This window comes from Panthera leo, chromosome D4 (assembly GCF_018350215.1).
Source record: "Panthera leo isolate Ple1 chromosome D4, P.leo_Ple1_pat1.1, whole genome shotgun sequence".
NCBI classification, from domain to species: Eukaryota; Metazoa; Chordata; class Mammalia; order Carnivora; family Felidae; genus Panthera; species Panthera leo.
The window spans coordinates 11,851,340-11,864,026 of NC_056691.1; the positions used below are offsets into that span (position 1 = coordinate 11,851,340).

Below are 12,687 nucleotides of genomic sequence, written 5' to 3' on the forward strand. Positions count from 1 at the left end.
ACGCTTGCTTTGCCATAAGCAAAGCACTCCGCTGGACTCTATGTACCTGCTTTGACTTAAACTTGACTCTCTCCCGAGGGCATCACTTCCTGGTTGCCGCTTCAAGGGATGCTTCCTGCTTTAGAAAGAAAGAGAAATCTAAGCAGAAGCTGGCTCTGTGGTCCAGGCAGAGAAGCTCAAACAAAGGCTCTGGGGCAGAAATGCGCCTGGCAGGGTCTCAAGAGCAACAAAGAAAGGCCAGTGTGGCTCCGGGACCTGAGCTTGGGAGAGAGCAGGATGAGCTGGGTTTGGAGGAGGCAGCAGACTTGGAGGCTGTCTTAGCCAGCTTGGCCTCTAGAACAAAATGCCATGGACTGGGTGGTTTGAACAACAGACATTGACTTCTCACAGTTCAGGGGACTACAAAGTCTGAGATCAAGATGCTGACAGATTTGGTTCCTGGTGGGGGCCCTCCTCCTGCCTTGTAGATAGCTGCCTTCTCCGTGTGTCCTCACATGGTCTTTCCTAGGAACATGAGCCTGGAGAGGGATCTCTCTCTTCCTCTTATAAGACCACAGATCCCATCGTGAGGGCCCTACTCCCATGACCTAATCTAAACCTATTCCCTCCCAAAGGCCCATCTCCAGATACCACCACATTGGGGGTTAGGGCTTCAGCCCCTTTGGGGGGCCGAGGGAGACACAAACATTCAGCCCGTAACGAGGCCATGGCAAGAAGTCTGCATCGGTTTAAAAGCACAGAGTTACGAGATCTGATTTGTCTCATGAAAAGATCATTCTGGCTGCTTGGGGAGGATGGACTGGGGGATTGGATGCAGGGAGACAGCAAAGAGGCGAGTCCTGGAGGAAGAGAAACTTTCTAAAACTGAAACATGTGATTTTTCATAAATAAAATGCTAATGTCTTCATGTTTTAGAAGTGTCTTTGGAAACTCACTACTGAAGATTTTGGCGGGGTGGGGGGGAGTTAATCTTTTCTCCCTAGATGATCTTTTGGGGATAAATATCATGTTGAAGAAATAACTTAATTTGTGTTCATGAGGGTTCTTTTGTTTTATTCAATTTTCTTTTTCTGTCAATATCAAATAGAATTTTATTTACTATTTTTCAATTAAAATAGCACTGTAGTAAGACTAATTTTTGTTTAAATTTTTCTGGTCTCTGGGGGTAGTCTTTCTAACTAGCTCTTTATCTGTATCTGTGCATGTGTCTGGAATGGCCACCTAATTTTGAAGCTGGTTATTAGGATTTTAGATGATTTTTACATTTATTTGTGCTTTTATGAACTGTTTTGAATGTTTTATAATTGGCATCTTATTATTATTATTAATTATTATTATTATTTACTTTGCCAAAACTCACTGGTCTAAGAAAAAATTGAATAAAACCGAAATTATTTTTTTTTAAATTTTTTTTAACATTTATTTATTTTTGAGACAGAGAGAGACAGAGCATGAACAGGGGAGGGTCAGAGAGAGAAGGAGACACAGAATCCGCAACAGGCTCCAGGCTCTGAGCTGTCAGCACAGAGCCCTACGCGGGGCTTGAACTCACAGACCGTGAGATCATGACCTGAGCCGAAGTCGGACGCTTAACTGACTGAGCCACCCAGGAACCCCCCGAAAATAGTTTTCTTAATTATGGAAAAATGTAATTACCATTTCCTGAACAGAAGAACGTCTATGTAAAAATTGGTAGTGACCTTTGGGACACTAACATGTAGAAGTCTGGATGTTTAGGAAAGTGTCAAACTGGAGGCAGCTTTCTGCTCTTCCTGTATAATATTAAGGTATGGGAACAATCCTGGAGACAGGGAGTCTGCAGTACTTGGCAGGAAATTAGAAACACAATGCTTTTAAACATAAAGCAAGAGTCTTGAGTTGCCCCAAAGGCTGAGGTGAACCTGGGGGTTTTTCTAGTGGATTATAACGCACTCCCCTGTTTGTTTGCAGGATTCTAAGTGCTAAAGGCTAGCTTGAAAATAATTTACTCTCTCTGCAATGTGTGTAAACCTATGACCATTACACTTAGAGTCAAGTTTGTTCCATTGTATCATATTTCTAGAACCATCATAGATTGCAATGAGGAGCGTCTCAATCAAAAGTCTGTGTTTCTGTGGGGCTTGGGGGGTCATGCAGGACTATATGGGACTAGAAGCAGTTCCGTACACAGGTATCAGTGCTTTAACTAGAAACTTAGGATTTGGGAAACTTAGGTAGCTAGTCACCTGACCCTCCCTCCCCCCGCAAAAAAAGGAAGAGTATTTTAACAGACTTTGAGAGTCAGCAAGAGTGATATTAAATAAAAAAGTAAAGGGATAAAGGGCAGAGCAGAACTTTCGATGCTTCTCTCCTGGATGCTGTTTTAGGGGTTGTGGGGGATGCTGATGGAAGGAGTCCTTCACGTGAACATGGGAGGTTACTGGGATGGCTGTTTGCACTGAGAAGAGTGGGAGAAGCCAGCAGAGATGAGGCCACTACAGGGGAGGTAAGGGAAGGCCAGGCCTGTTCTCCGCCCCTCCCTCGGGCAGAGTTTTAACTGCTACCTCCGCGTGTTAGTCATTCCGGTATTTGAGCAACTCTCCCGCCTTGTCATCATTTGTTTACTTGGTTTTGTCTTGATCACACTGTGAGCACCCCCACTCCCCGCCCCCATTATATATCCTCTTTATCTTCTCTGTATCTACCCCAGGGCACACGGGTGGGGGGACTTGAGGAAATGTTTGTTGCAAGGAAGTGTCTCTATGATTCCAGTCTGCCATTCTGCATACAAGCCAATTAAATTGCTCAGTTAACCTGGAAACTTTTCAAATGTTTATTTATTTTATTTATTTTATTTTTAAGAGAGAGAGAGAGAGAGCGCGTGAGAGCAACCGGGGGGGGGGTGGGGGGGGTGGAGAGAGAGTGTGGGGAGGGAGACAGAGAATCCAAAGTAGACTCTGTGCTGTTAGCACAGAGCCCAGTGGGGGCTTGAACTCAAACCATGAGATCATGACCTGAGCTGAAGTTGGACACTTAACCAACTGAGCCACCCAGGTGCCCCAACCTGTAAACTTTTTATGTCAGATCGCTTTGTTCCCATTTAATGATACTTTGTAACTATATTGCAAATATATATGTAAAAACATATATATATATATACATACACATATGTATATGTGTGTGTCTTTATGTATGTGTGTATATGTACATATATATGTGTATATATATCCAAATCGTAATATTCTTGAAGAAATCTGATTAAAAGTGTTTATCACATTAATTCGAGGTCTTCTGACCAACTTGTTACAAAGATTTTATACATAGTAACGCATCCTGAAACGTACTGAAAAATTGTCCATTACACAAACATGGCACAAACAACTACAATTTAAAAAGAGAAATGCACACAGCCCTATCCTGTCATCAAATCATGTTCCCATTTGCTTTCCAGTTTGTTTATATGTTTTCATAACTTCTTCATTGCCATCATAGGATAGATAACGTCTGTGTTCTTTTTCATCGGCGATTATATCATTATTCTCCTTGTTGCTGGATAGACTTGCTATAATTCTAAATGATAGCTTGATGTGCCAATTCAGTTGGTCTGCTGTCATTTAACAGCCCTCTGTGATTGGACACTGATGGTTTCCAGCCTTCGTTGTAATCAGTTGGGATCCAGTGAAGTGCCTCACCTCCCAGTCAGCCACTGGAGTCGAATTCCAGTCTCATCTTCCCCTTGAAACAGCTCTGGTCAGGATGGGCACTTGTCCTGTTCATGGTGAACACCTTCCGTTCTCATCTTAACTGACCTCCACACTGGTGCACGTTGTTGGCGATTTTCCCCTTCTTGAAATTCATTCTTCCTTTGACTTTGTGGACATTGTTCCAGAGAGGTTTTTCTTCCCTTTCTGACAGTTCCTCTTTGGTCTTTGCTCTGGGGACTTGAGTTTGCCCCCTAAATATTGGCATTCCCAGATATGGGTCCTATTCTGGGTGTTTTTTGTTTTTTTTTTGCCTGTCACAGTAAAGGTTATTATGAAAACAGGCTGGATGGGTCCTATCTTTAATCCTCTGTTGCCTCAATCTACACAGTGTCTCTGAATATTCAGTCTCACTTCCTCACCTGACTTCAGCTTTCTTGATACAATGACGATCTGCAAATCTCTTCCTCCATCCCAGAGCCCTCTACCCAAAAATACTCAATGCCTAGTGCATTGCAGACACTTGAACATCTCCACCTGGATGACCCTTAGCCCGTGAAGCTCAATCAGTCCTTAACTAAAGTCACCATGTTTCCTCCAGCCCCTCCCAAGATCTGCTCCCACTCCTGCATTCTCTATGTTGGTAGAGATATCATCATCTACTTCGTTAAGCCAGAAACCTGAGAGTCACCTTAGAGTCACTTCCCTCTTTCTTACATCATATCTAATCAGTCAACCTGCCTGCTGATTACACTGCCTTAATTTCTCTAGAATTGGCCCTTTTTTGTCTAACGCTGCCCAACCTGATAGCCCTGTCATCTCTCACCTGCATTTCCACAGAAATGCATTTTTGGCTGGTCTTCTCATTCTTACTGATACACCTCCCCCCTCCACCTCCCCCCCTCCCCCAATCCCACCTGCCAGATTCATCATCCTCCAGAAGCTGACCGAAGGATCTTTACAAAATGCCAAAGCTAATCCCACTCCTACCGTGTTCAACAGTAGGATACAGCCCCTGCTTGCCTGGGCAACCTCACCTCCTGGCACCGAAGGGCACGTCTGTGGTCTCTTCATTCCTTGTTTCTCCACTTGTATTTATTCCCTTCACCTAGAAAGCTTTCCCCTTTTTGTCTCACAAACTCATTCCTGTAAGTGTCTTCTTGTCTGTAAAGCCTTCCCTGAACCCCATCCCCCTAGTCTGGGTGAAGAAGCCCTCCCAGAAGTCCCCAGACTACCCCGAGCTTTCCAGGAAAGCTCAGTGCTTTTGCAGTTTGTTGTTATTTACTGATCGTCTGCTGTAATGGACTGAGCTCCCCAAGGTGAGAGAGAGCTTAGTTTTTAATCGGGGGGTCTGGCTTGATAGAAGTTCTTTGGAGAAACAAATTCTAGGAGTGGGGTTCGAATGTGCAACCCACATGTGAAAAATTATGTCCTATTAATTGCTTCTCCAAAAAGTTCTATTTATGTATAACTGCCACCAGCAATGCTAGTGTGCTCACTGAATCATGCCTTTCAACAACTATTTATTGTTCCTCTATGTCAGGCATTGTGTCAGAAGAATAGTATTTCTAGTATAAGAATATTTCATTATTTGGAGCAGTGTATACCAATAGAACTTTCTGCAATGGTAGAAATATTCTATATCAGCACGGTCCATTATGGTAGCCATTAGCTGCAAGGGGCTACTGAGCACTGGAAATGTGACTCATGTGACACATTCGTCTGAAATCTTCCTTTTCTTTAATGTTTGTTATTTTATTAAAACATTGTTTAATGTTTATTTATTTTTGAGAGGGAGAGAGTGTGAGCAGGGGAGAGGCAGAGAGAGAGAGGGAGACAAAGAATCTGAACCAGCCTCCAGCTGTCAACAAAAAGCCCACTGTGGGGGCTCGAACCCATGAACCGTGAGATCACCACCCGAGCCAAGTCTGATGCTCCACCAACTGAGCCACCCAGGCGCCCCTGGAAGCTTTTAAATCCTAAATCCCTAATTTTAGTTAATTTAAAATAAAATGTATTGAATACCCACCTGTGAGAAGTGGTTATATTGGGCAGTGCAGCTCTAGAGAGAAAAAGGAAATAGTTCTGCAGATGTTAAGTACTACACTGTGGATTCCTTTCTTCCTTTTTAAATGCTAATGAATCAGCTCACATTACTAAGGTGTGACCAGTTCACAAACACTATCATTGTTATTATTTGTTCGCACTACCTAATTTGGGAAACATTTTTTAAATCAGAGCTTACGTCGGGGGAGTAACACCTTACACCGGAAACACAATCCCAACGTCTGAGTCTGGAGGCTTGTAGGCAAGTGAGAAACGTCACTCACGATGCTTTTTAATCCAGAAGCATGCACTTAGCTCTACCCCAAAGGAGGCCAGAAGCCTCACACTTTCAGAGAGGCATCTGCTGGGCTTGTTTTTCCACATAAACTGCCAAACTTGTTTTGATTAGGCAGGAAGTGAAGCAACCTTTCGGGGAGAGAGCCTAGCTTCTGCATCTCGTCATTGGGTCAGATAGGACATTCTACCTTTCACCTTCTACTTGTGAGCCTCGGCCGAGTTTTGCCTTAAGGGAAAGCAATTTTAAGGGAAGAGCGAGGTGGTCCACACTTTTTTTCTTTTACAGCGTGGTTCCCTTAAATTTCAAACCCCAAATTATGCTTTTAATCAGTGTACCTGTTTCGAGGCTCCGAATAATTTACATGCCTCTAAAATAAGGAAGCTTTTACTTCTCTTGTGCAGTTCTTCGTACATAGGAGACTCTACAACGAGTAAATGTACTGATAAATCCTGCTTGGATAAGCATCTGTGACTTACTGGTAGTCTTTTAAAAGATGACGATGCGAGAGGCGTTGCAATGTTTTTACTGGAGCTGTTGGAAATGTGATAAAAAAGAGAGAAGCTGGGGTATATTTTCCTCCAAAGTCAAGTTTTATTTAACACGAACATCCCAGTACCCTCGGAATTCCGGGAATCAGTTGTTGAGCTGAGACACGTGGGCTACAATGCCGTGTACGTGTCGGCTGGCTGGGCAGGCCTCTAGGCAGGACAGACAACTTTGGGGTTTCCCCTCTTCTTCCCTTCGGAAGAGAGCAAAAGAGGCGCTGCAAACCTCTCCAAAATGTGTTCGAACCGGATGCGCACGCGACCTCAAAGGAAGCGCCCCAGGACAGACGGGCCCGTCCCCAGGCTGGCCCCTGCGCTCAGAGCTCCCAGCGCTTCCCCGGCGCGCTCCCGGAGCCCGACCTGCCGGCCTAGTGCGCGCCGCGGAGCGAACCATCGCGCCGTCCGGAGGGGGGGTAGGGTAGGGCGTGGGGGCCGCGGGACGCTCGGGCCCTGGGAGGGGGGGGGGAATCCCCCTGCCGCCGCCGTCCCCGCTCCCCTGCCGCCCCCCCGCCGGAAGTCGTTCTCTAAGCGGCCAGCCACGGAGGCCTCGCGGGTTGGTCTCGGCGTGCTCTATCCCCCCGGCCGCGCGGGGGTGGTAGCGGCCCATTTGAGAGTTTCCCGGGTCCGGCCGCCGGCGCGGAGGCGCTGCGATCCGGCGGGGGGGCGGGCGGCGGGAGGAGGGACAAAGGGGTGGGCCCTGCGGGCCGGCCCTCCCGCAGCCCGGGTTTCGGGTCCGAGGACTGATCCGCTGCGCGGACATCGCGAGGAGCGGAGCCCTGGCGGGATTTGCGCCCGAGATGCCGGTGCGAGGGGATCGCGGGTTTCCACCCCGGCGGGAGCTGTCAGGTTGGCTCCGCGTAAGTGCCCTCTCGAGTCTGCTCGGTTGGGAGAAGACTCTCGGGGGATGAGCGTAGAGCGCGTGGTGGGCTTCCTGTTGCGCGGTGGGCAGCTGCTACTCTCCCACCTGAAAGTGGGGCGGGGGGCACGGGTAGATTTCACCCGACCGGGTGGTGGCTCATGGCCTCCAGGGCTCCTTAATCCTTTTCTCTCCTCTCTGAAGTCACTTGGGTTTCAGATTAAGTCGTCAGGGAGGGTAGGGGACACGGTCCTGAACTCTGTCCTGGATCTCTGGTACCTTGAAGGCATCTCGTCCTGCCTGTTGTGTAGCCTGCCGTATGCCTTTGTGTCTTCCTTCTCTTTCCTACCACACCTACTTGATGCAAACTTACAGGCATGTGCCTGTGAGACAAACTTGACAACTCTTTGGAGACCGGGAGCCTCATTTTCCTTTTTAATCAGCTGCCGCGGTAATACAAGTAAAAGTTGTTTTCAGTGGGGAATGGAGATGGGGTTTTGGAGGAAGCCACAACAAGGGGGTGGTGAATGCTTTCTACTCTGGTATTATCTCACCTGTCACCATTCCCTTGCTTTTATGTCTTCATTTGTCAGGTTTCCGCTTCTGCACAGTAGTTTATAAATAATCAGGGTTTTGACTGCAGGGTTTTAACATTCTGGAAATGTGGACGAACTTGGGAGCGAATACTCCAGGGCTTAGTAATGGAATACAGCCTCCCACCTCTATTTTAGTTTAAGTTCTTAGGCAGCGCCGCTTCCCTGGCAGCTGTCTGGCCTGAGTAATAAATGGTTGTGGTTTCCCTGCAGTTCCCAGCGGAGACTCACCCCATCGGAGAAACTGCCCTGTGACTCCACACTCCCTCCCTCAGCTTGGGGGATCCTAGCAGAGGGGGCAGGAGGCCCTCGGCCTCAGATCTTTTGGTGGTCTGTGCTGGGTGTGTGTTGATAATCCTTGCCAGAGAACCAGTCCTGCTTTGGCAGAATGGTTGGGGGGAGAGACGGTGAGGGGTGTGTGTGTGTGTGTGGGGGGGGGGGTAACATACATCACCCACACCTGGGAAGGAGATGCTTTAGACTAGTTGCATTTGTACCTGCCTGAGAATGAAATTTGACTCTTCAATAAAGTTTCATGAACAACTTCACTCCAGTGTGGGGACTACAAGTGGGAAGAGCATGCCCCTGTTGCTGTCTTGTCGAGGAAGCATGCAGATAATTAAGAATGATTAGAAATATTCCAGTTAGAAATATGGATGGGACGCTGTAGCTTCTCCCTCTCTGGGAGATGAGATTTCACCCCTTTACCCCTAAGTAAAGGGGTGCTTTACTTAGGCAGCGGGGGCTTTGGAGGTGTTTCTTGAGCTCTTTCAGAGCTGCTATCAGAGATAGAGGAAGGGGGATTTCTTTCCTTGCCGTGGCTGCTGTAACTTTTTTGTGACCACGCCGCTAATAACGAGCACCTGCCTGTGGCGGTCCCTGCAAGGGGTACAAGATGAGCAAGACTCCGTTTCTGCCTTCAGAGTCTGTTACATCTGAAAATTGTAGGGTATTGTGAACTCCGCAGACTCTGCTGGGATACCTGTGGCTGAGGGGGGGAGTGTGCCATACAGGTGCGCACTCTGCAGTACAGAAATACAGGCAGGGGGGGATTGCCTTACACACCCTCCCTTTAGGGATTCTTTTTGGGAAGAAAGGGTCGCATTCGAACAGATACCCCACAGCGTAAGACAGTAAAGAAGAGGGGGCTGATAACACGCCCACCTCGTAGGGTTATGTGAGGACTGCCTGAAATGATGGAAGGTGCCGGACATGAGGTGGGTGCCAGGGAAGCGGTAGCTAGTGATATGAACCAAGACAGGTGCTGGGTCCTGGGAGGTAGGATCTAGAAGTACAGGTAGGGGTTACCATGTCGGTGTCTAGGCAGGAACTGAGGGAAAGAGAAAGAGTTGCTCACACTCTTGAAAGGCCTTGAATGCCAGTAAAAGACTTGGGGGGGGGGGCGGGAAAGTCCTAGAAATCCCTAATGGATCAGTGACTTTATTTTCCCTACAAAGAAGTGAACCAGTTTCTCAGTAAACACTTCACTCCCCCCACCCTACACTGGGAGTATTACTATTTTTTGAGGCTCCCAAAGGCTTAAGACCAATGAATTTTAATATCGCCCCCCTGGGGAATTCCATTTGCAAGGACTTATGTCTCCATTTGTTTAACTTTTGATCTAATTCTTTGTACATCCGACAAAAGGTTATAGCCAGCCATTTATCTTTTGCAGAAGTGCCTGAGAATGCAAGGGAGATGAAAAAAAAAAAAAAATCCCTGCAGGGACTTCAATTTAGAAAGGGTTTCTCTTCTGAAGGTATTCTTTTTAAGAGACAGGTAAAATTCTTGAAACTAGGCAGGGCCACTCTCCTCCTGTGGGCTGGAGTAAGTTCTGTAGTTTAAAAAGTCATGCAGATTTGGTCCAGGAGTGGCACAAAGAGTGGGTGGCGGGGGTGGAGTTAAGAGGAAGGGTTAGTAATCACTGCTGAAACTTTCAGCATACTTCCACCAAGAATATGAGCCATCGGGGAATTCCTTGCTTAATCTCTAAAACAAATCCCATTTAGGAGTTGTGGCTATGGATTAATTTATCTAGGTTGAGAGCTGAGTCCCTGTAAAATGCCTCATTGATTAGATTCTGAGTAGTAATCAGGGAGCCAACAATTGCTGGCCAGATGGCCTCGGACTAGCCAGCCTTGCTGTTGAAAAGGCGTTTTCCATTGCAGGGGATTTGGGGTGTAGTAATGTAGGAGGGTGTGGGGGAGGGGATAGAGACGGGGACGTAAAATGATCATCTCGGGTATTTTATGAAGTTGGTTTCTTGATCCTAAGTCCAAGGGTCGGGGTATCAGAAACAGACCCAGAGATCAGATTGAACACCTATTTGAGTGGTTAAAAACTTCAAAGTTTGTGTGAACTTATTGAGGTTAAAAAAGAAACCTTCCCTAAAACTATTTTAGGGCCTCCTCACCCCCACAGGAATTTTCACCGTGACCCTTGTTGGCAGAAGCCCTTATAGCTTACCACATTTATAAGGGTCTAAGGGGGTGTTACTTTTCCTATTTTTTTTTTAAAGACCACGCATCAGCAGTGGAAAGAAGCGTTCAGGCGCTCAGTGCTAACGTGTAGTGGCAACAGCGAGTCCCAGGTTTGAAGGTGCCTGGGAAATGCACTTGGCTTCTCACTTCTGGAGCCCAGGCAGCTCCGCTTAGGCCTTCCCCTGATGGTGACAGTCTCATTCTGTTTGTAAGGGGCTTAGAGCTTTTCTCTTCTAGCTGGCCACTGCACCCAGAGGTTCATCAGCCCGGTAACTGGGAGCTCAGAAGAAAGACCAGACTGTTGTCGGGGAAAAAATACCTGATATGTTAATGAAGCATTCTTTTTCTGTCCTGGTTTGCTGTTCCGCAAACTGTTTTCTAAAGTGTGCTACACAGACAGACTTAGAGGCGACCCGTTATTTTTCAGTGACTCTGCGTGGATATTGTACTTCAAGACGAACACTCTAAAGCCAGTTACCAAACTCACTGATTTCGTGGACAGATTGTTTATTTAGAATGAGGCAAAGGGGTGCCTGGGTGGCTCAGTCGGTGAGGCGTCCGATTCTTGGTTTTTGGCCCAGGTCATGGTCTCAAGGTTTCGTGAGTTCGAGCCCTACCTACATCGGGCTCCAAGCTGGCAGTGCAGAGCCTGTTTGGGATTCTCTGTCTCCCTCTCTCTCTGCCCCTCCCTCACTCGTGCTATCTCTGTCTCTCTCCAATAAATAAACTTCAAAAAAAAATTTATGAAAAAAAGAATGAGGCAAAACTATGAAGGAAAGCAACAGGTTTGATGTAAGAATAATAAATTCTTGGGATGAATGGTATGAGAATAAGGTAAAAATTGTGAGTATAGCCCTTGAAATCCGAGTCTTGGGAAATCCGAGCCAGTTGAATTTGACAGGTTTTTATGTCTTACATGTACATCTTGCTCTTGCCTACCCGGCTCATTTTTATTGCAGACAGTATATTTGTGAAGCTCTCTGATATCTTGCTTGATTCTCATTCCTTTCTCTGCTCCCCACAAGCCCTTCTGAAGACTTTAAGGTCTGTGGTGTGACTTTTGTGAAAGAATGGAGGAAAAACTTAGGTACTGCAGGGGGCACCCTCTGCTATGCAGTGCATCTTGCTGAAGAAGGGAGAGGACCAAATAGCCTCACATGTAAATGCATTTATTTTATTTTATTTCATTTTATTTTTTTAAAGATTGTATTTTTTAAAGCAATCTCTACACCCCACATGGGGCTCAAGCTCACAACCCTGAGATCAAGAGTTGCATGCACGCTTTAGCGACTGAGCCAACCAGGTGCCCCAAATGCACTTAATTTTTAAAAAATGTAGCCTATGTTGGTCTGTAAAATAGGCTTTAACAAGGATTGTAGTAGGAATTAGAAGTCTTGAGGTTAAAAAAAAAAAAAAAAAAGTAACCCTGCCTTGACCTAGAGAAAGGAGCAATTGAAGTTCATGGTCATAGTAGGTAAATAAAACCAGAATAGAAAACACTTTGTTTCAGTCACCAAAATCCTTAATTGTGTGTGTGCGTGCACGCCTTTTACGCGAAATTCTAAGCCTTCAATTTGTAACTTGTACTTCAGTCATTTTAAATCCGTGCAGATATCCGTGGCAGATAAACCTCTGCCAGATGGTTACAGTTAAATCAGGTCAGGTCTTTAACCTTAAAAATATAATGCAGCCTTTCTTAGTCACTTATACGCCTTCTACATTTTTAAGTAAACTCTACCCAGTCCTGTGCAACGTGAGGCTCAACCTCCTGACCCCAAGATCGAGAGTCATAGGCTCTACTGACTGAGTCAGCCAGGCACTCCTGCCCGTACCTTATACATTTTAGACCGTAGCAATATACATTTTTATCATAATGAATATTTATTTTAACTTTCAGGCTAATATTTAGCCTAATTAGAATAGTCATGGATTATAGTGTTTCTGTTTCTGTTTCTCTTTCCCCAACATTGCGTATGTGTGGGAGGAATACTAGTAGTGGTGACAGCATACACTTCACAGATCTTTTGTGAATAAAATATATGTTCTAAAGTTTATTTTGAGAGAGAGAAGGAAAGGGAAAGAGAGAGAGAGAGAGAGAGAGAGAGAGAGAGAGAGAGAGAGATAGTACACAGTCCGACATGGGGCTTCAACTCATGAACCACAGATCATGACCTGAGCCAAAACCAAGA

At 46.1% G+C, this 12,687-nt stretch overlaps 1 protein-coding gene across 3 annotated transcripts in view; it reads left to right on the forward strand.

Moving 5' to 3' along the window:
• TJP2 (tight junction protein 2) overlaps positions 1-12,687 on the forward strand; it is a 96,909-nt gene that overhangs the window by 11,736 nt on the left and 72,486 nt on the right. Inside the window, exon 1 of one of the 3 annotated variants that reach the window (XM_042911930.1) lies at positions 7,292-7,426. The exons of 1 other annotated variant lie outside the window; for it this stretch is intronic. In XM_042911930.1, the coding sequence (XP_042767864.1) occupies positions 7,367-7,426 (60 nt within the window). In that variant the 5' untranslated portion in view covers positions 7,292-7,366. Of the gene's footprint in view, positions 1-7,291; positions 7,427-12,687 lie in introns of those variants that run through there. One more of the 3 variants, XM_042911928.1, reaches the window with a different exon arrangement.